The 6,621-nt window shown below is 31.3% G+C and overlaps 1 protein-coding gene across 1 annotated transcript; it reads right to left on the bottom strand.

Moving 5' to 3' along the window:
* Positions 1-3,157: 3,157 nt before the first annotated feature.
* On the bottom strand, positions 3,158-5,040 carry LOC108345150 (stemmadenine O-acetyltransferase). The gene is made up of 3 exons (XM_017583727.2): positions 4,462-5,040; positions 3,567-4,345; positions 3,158-3,457 (listed from the first exon to the last, which is right to left on the bottom strand). Exons 1-2 carry the CDS (start codon positions 4,977-4,979, stop codon positions 3,577-3,579), a joined length of 1,287 nt encoding a protein of 428 aa, XP_017439216.1. The 5' UTR covers positions 4,980-5,040; the 3' UTR covers positions 3,158-3,457; positions 3,567-3,576.
* Positions 5,041-6,621: the final 1,581 nt, after the last annotated feature.

Genomic DNA, 6,621 nt, shown 5'->3' with positions numbered 1-6,621 from the left:
GAAGGGTGAAGAGCAAAAAGGAGATAATCATTTAAGGTGGAAAGAAGGTTGAAGAGCAAAAGGTTGGATTTCATCTTCTTGAGCATTGGTGTAGTTGGTCACGTAAGTTCATTTTTCTCTTTCGTGTGAATAAATGGATGAATTTGGGATATATATGTTGGGACTAAAGGGATCTTTCTTGATTTACTTTCGAAATCAGTGTTGAAGGGAAATGAAAGCTGATAGTGGAAGAATTGGTTGCATGTGAAGGAGCATTGGATTAGGAATGTTTCAAACATGTTGATCCTCCTCTCACTTAGCTTCAAAAATCTATGGTTGTGGGGAAAAATTGTTGGTGTTGAAGGCAACTACATTGAAGAACAAAGGGAAACTATTTTATAAATGTAGAAATTGGACAGTAAATGAGAATAAAATGTTTTACTTATTGTGATGAAATTTGTATTCCTGAATTGTAATTTCTTTTGCAGAATAATACAAGTTGTAACTATTTTGAATGGGTGATGAAAAACATTATGAAATTGAAGGAAGCTTACAAAAAAAAAGTGAAGAAGTTGAAGTCTATATTAAAAAGGTTGTATCTAAGAAAGAAGAAGGATAAGTTGAAGAGGAAATTAGAACAAAAGAGAAAAAAATTTCAAAAATGATGTTGGTCTTCTTTGTATTGTCACGGAGATTAATTGACTAATTAAAATTTTCAGCACAACTTATCATATAAGCCCTAAGTTTTAATTCTTTTATTAATTATAATATTGTTTTATCTTATATGAGCCTCTTATAATAATAAATCACCCCACTTTACCAAGTAAATTTAACAAGTAATTTATATTTACCAACATAATATCTGGAATTTTGCGTTGAACTTTTTATAAATATTCATTTATTCTCTTTACGCGGTCGGTTATTTCTTTCGGCATGTAAAACACAAATTTATAGCTTATCTAGTTTATTTCCACTAATGGCTGCCTTCAAAAAGCAAATGATGAATATAATGCAGTAGCAATAATTACGCCGAGAATGTTTGAATTAAGACTAAGATATTAGCACGGATTCTGTTTACATTGGGGGTGCTAGTTTTTTCTCTGTACATCTAAGATAAAATAATTTGTGAAAACAATCGTTAATTGTTTTCAACTTCTTGAAACAATTTTTTTTTTAAATCAACTCATTTTCCAAAAGGAAACTCTTTTGTTTATTAAAAAGTGTATATAACTTTGTTTATATTTTTCATTATCGTGAATGAATCATTTTTCAAGTATTTTGTCGGCTACATATCTTAATAATTGAGTTTCTGATCATGCAATGCAAAGAAATTATAGAAGAAATCGTCTTCTATCGGTAAGAATTTTTTAATGTAGATCTATATTTCAGAGGAATTAGCAGAAAATAGTAAAGTTTGGATAAAATACACAATATCAACTAAAACTTTTGTCATATTAATCTTACCAATATCTTAGCGTGAAACTATGGAAATGTGGGAAGATTTTAATAACAGTGGTTGAAATTGATTTTTTTTGTACAGAAGAAAATATTCATCTAAAAAAGACTTTATGATATTCAAGTCAATAAAAAAAATTGAAATTATAAATTTAATAATAAGTATGAGTAATTATTGAATGAATATTCTTTAGAGAATACCAACCGTATTTATCAAAACGGGTCATAAACTTATATTATTATTAGACTAATACTTACTTTAAAAATATAATAATAAATTTAATAATAATGTAGTAATACTTCATCATAAATAATAATCATATTATAAACTCTCAAGTGATCATATGTTATATGTTTGGACTGTTGTAAAATAAAAAAAGTAATAAATTTTATTGAACCGTACTATATAGCATGTCTATTGCACCAAGTAAGAACACATATAAATATGGAAGTATAAAAATATTTATTTTAATAATGCAAAAAAAGTAAACTAAGTATATGGGACTTTCTGTTTTCTTAACATTTAACAACGGATGAAAACAGTCTTAAGTGACACTTTAATTAACCTAAAATTTAGTTAATTTTACTTATATAAAATGAGAAGAGAGTAATTTTTTTCTTCATAATTGCATGAAATTCGTTAACTAATTTTCTATTTTACGTAAGGTCGAGTAGTTACTCCTGATACGCTAATTAGTGTCTATGATCTAATCTAATGCCAACACCAACATGTTAGATCTCTAAAATATTTTTTATTTATCTATCTAGACGTGAATACGTGAATATAAGTTATAAAAAATAGTTATTTTATATTTTTGTTTTCAAATGAAAATTAAAAGAAGTTTTATCAGAACCAAATTTCAAATTTTAATATAATAATAAATAATATTTTTGTAAAACAAAAAATAAAACTAACTCATAAAGAGTATATGTAGGTGAGTGATGAATTTTTCAAAGTTTTCTGCATTGAAAATTTGAAGAAATATTCCCTCAACTTCTCGATATTTTCTATTTCACTCAATGTTATGATATTTTATCAATTTTGACACGTGATGATAAATTTGGCTAAAGCGCAAAACAGATTACGTGACATGCATTTTTTTTCATTTATTTTCAAACATGATACCATGAACAATTTTAAAATTGAACAACTCTTTTAAATATGATCTCATTAATTTGTTATTTATATATTTGATATGGTAAAAAAATAATTTGATAAATATTTCTAATAACACGATTATACACAAAAACTTATTTTAAACTTAAAAAAAAAAAAAACTGGTAACCACAACTTTATATAACCTTATGTAAATGTAAATAATAAAAAAACTTATGAGACCATATTCCAAATGTAATACTTTCAGCAAGTAGAAACAAAGATAGCCTAAACATGCAGCACCGTAAAGTGAAAAGAAAAAACCTATTTAATTAAAAAAGAGATAAATAAAGTTTTGGTAACTCCATATTAGCTCTACAAAATTTGGTATTAATATTTAATAAATATTCGAATTTGGTTCTAAAAGCAACTCTGATGCTTTTAGATCAACCATTACTATATGTAATCATTTAATAACATACTTAAAGAGTTTTATATGTAATTTGATAAAATATCTGCAGATTTATTAATATTACAGCTAATTGTTTAAACATGCAGGCACTAATTTCTGTTAAAAAAAAGTCTACCCGTATAGTTTGCATCTTAAATTAATTTTAACTCTAATAAATTGTACTTTCCTCTAAAACCCACGGATTGTACAAGATTGTCTACACCCATAAAAATATAATTAAAAATAATTTTAATATACTGAATACACTTCAAGTGTTTTTTTTTAACTTAAATTAAATTCAAATAAAAATATTGAATTTAAACACAAAGTTCGATCAACATTGAAATTACATAATAAAATTTAAAATATGGTTACAAAACAAAATATAACAACATTGCATTCATATATTACTTATATTTGATTTCATCAATGACGTGGCAGAATCTTCACTTGCCGAAGCTTTTTCCATTGATCATCTACAAACAAAAAAATAAATAATAAAATTATAATATATTAAAAATTTCATTTCAATTTAAGAGATACCAATTTAGATAAAATGTTAATATTAATGTTTGGAAAAAAAACCTTGTTTATCTCATTGAGAATCAAACGAAAGAAACTCGAGAAGTTCTGGATTTTTCTCAAAATGCAACATGTCACGCGAAGTCAAGGTTATCCATGCCTCCATGCCATCACCAACCTTAGTACCCATCAAAATCACCACGTTTTTTATAGGGACTCCGATAGTGCGCACGTAACTTGGTTTTCCCCATCCGAAATCCGTTTCATAGAACCCAAATCTCATCCAACTGCTAAAGCTGTAACACGGAACACCCTTTTCGGTGGCCATTCTTCTTGCTTCCTTCAAAGACTCCAGCACCTTATAAAATTCATCACCCTGAAGCTTACTCACATAATTTCCATCAATTTTTCTTACCGTTTCTCTCACTCTCTCGCACAAATCACGAAGCCCCACTTCTCCTTCCGCCTCCACCACCGGAGACACTGCCTGTTGCCACAGATTTCCCATCGAATGCTCCGACAGCGTTTGGGCCATTCTGCTGCGAATGTTCACCGCGTGGGATACCATAGATGCCGGAATTTTTCCTTCCTCTGAACTTGCTTTCGCCGCTTCCAGTGATGATTTCCATATCAGTGCTGTCACGGCTTCCACACTAGTGGGAGTGAAATCGAAGCCCCCCGGCTTTTGCTTCAGTCTAGATATGTTGGTCCTGTTGAACACAAACCTCTTTGTGACAATGCTTTTTTGGCCCATCATGCCACGAATCATGTCCATTTCTATCTTCCTCGGCGGAAAAACCTGTGCGCCTTCTTCCATTTGTGGTAGTATCGGTTTGTTGCCTCTGCAAAAATTCAAATTAATCACACAATATATTATAAAATAAACATTCAAATCTCAAGAACTGGGTATATAAGTTTATAAAATGGGTAGAATGATTGGAATATGTGACCTTTATACCTTGATGTTGCAGCCCAAGCAGTGAGGAAGGATGCAGCTGTGGAAGCATCAGCGATCTTGTGTGAGAAGCAGACGCCAAGCGCAAAACCTCCACAGGTGAAGTGGTTGAACTGAACTGCCATGTTCCCAGTGAGAGTTTCCCTTGCAGGGTTGTAGGGATCGCATGGGAAAAGGTGGTTGATATGGTGAAGGTCAGGGTTTTTCAGAAGGCTTGAGAGTTCCATGGGGACTCTACAGTCGGTGAAAACAACGCCCTCATCGTTGCACTCAACGGTTGAGTTGTCTCTGAGGGTTCCGCAAAAGGGATAATAGAGAGTGAGGACTTGTGATAAAGAAGCCTTCAATTCGTGAGATATTGGTTTGTTGTGTGTGGCATCGGAAGCAGAGTAAAAGAGGAGAATAGGAACGTAAAATGGAGGAGCCAATTGATCGAGGAGAGAGAGTTTGAAAAGCTTATTGGATGTTGGAGAAGATGGTTTTATTGTCTCCTTAGATACAATCTCAGCTTTCACTTCCATTTCTCACAACACAAGCAGTTGCTTTGTATAATGACTCTCTCGAACTAATTCATGCCTTTATATAGCCAAAAATATTGCCTTAATCGTCTCTGTTGGTAAAATATAAATAATGTATTTTAAGAGCAAGAATGCTCACGAGAGTCTGAATGTAAGATATGAAATCGTGCACGTTAAAATATTGTATTAGGAAATTATGATAAATATCATTATATAATAAAAAAATAATTTAAAAGCCGTGTGGCTGGAAAAAAAAAGAGTATCAAGATATATATATAATGACCCTAGAATATAAGAAATGTATTGGCAGAACCACAATTTTGTTACATTTTATTGTTCTTACACAATATAATAATTTTTAACATGATTTATGATTATAGATAATATAAATTTTATAAAAGAATATACAAAATATTCTGGTTAGACAAAAGAAGTATAACTTAAATTGAACATGATCAATTTTTTTTCCTAATTTGTTTAACATATATATCATTTAAAATGTTTTTAAGGTAACATTAATTTGAAGAGTGTTAGTGATGACTTTCCTCTCCATCCCTCAGGTAGAAACCGTGAGAATCCAATAAATATACATATAAATAACATTTTTTTTATTTTAGATATTTAAAAGTTAAAACTAGAGCGGTCAAAATGGGTACAACCGACGTGCCAACCATAAGGTTGTCTAGGATGAATACCCTTGTGGAAGATAAGTACCCTTAAAGTTACAGCTTAGAATGCTTGGAGTTAAAGTCTTGACAAAATATATTCGGTTATGTAAGAATAGTTGGTGACCACCATAAGGTTGACATATATTTTGTGAAGAAGTGTTATAGAGTGTCTACAAGGAGCAGGATGGTCACTACAAGAAAAATGATTATTATCTACCGATAATTATATACGGATTTTGATCCGTATGTAACATGGATATTATATACGGATATTATATACAGATCTTAAAAATGAAATTATATACAGATATTATATACGAATTTTATATACAGATATATCCGTATATAAAATTCGTATGTATTTTTTGCGCATGGTGGCAGAAGAGTTTCCTTAGGATAATATCCGTATGTAAGTATAGAAGCAAGTGTTATCCACCGATGATGGATCTGAAAATTAATTTTATTTTAAAAAGATTGAAATTATATTTCATTCGAAGCTTGTTTGGTGGAACACTCGCTTGAGGTGTGTTCTCTCGAATCTCTCTCGATCCCTAGCTCTGCATTCTCCACTAATTCTCCCAAATGTCTCTGCAACCCTAACCTTAAGTCTCCACTCTCTACGCACTGATTCTCTCAAATATCTCTGCAACCCTAACTTCAACTCTTCACTCTCCATGCACTCTCCACGCATTGATTCTCTCAAATCTCTCTCGAACCCTAACTTCAACCATCCACTCTCGATGCATTGAAACTCTCATCTCTCGAACGCACTGAAACACTCGAGCTGTGTTCGTGCGAAAAACCTTTTCCCTAAATCTCCTTGTGCCTCGTTGAGGAATCTCGTTCAGCACCTTCGTTTCACCTCCGTGGTTCAGTGGCGGTCTTCGTTAGGATGATGCTAAGACCTTCATCTGGTAAGTAATCCTTTCTTCCTTAATTTTCGTAGTAATCTCTAATGCTAGTATTGCGTAAAATCG

Source organism: Vigna angularis, chromosome 8 (assembly GCF_016808095.1).
Source record: "Vigna angularis cultivar LongXiaoDou No.4 chromosome 8, ASM1680809v1, whole genome shotgun sequence".
NCBI classification, from domain to species: Eukaryota; Viridiplantae; Streptophyta; class Magnoliopsida; order Fabales; family Fabaceae; genus Vigna; species Vigna angularis.
Note: the sequence above shows the minus strand (reverse complement) of the source record. Positions and strands in the feature narration are given on the sequence as shown.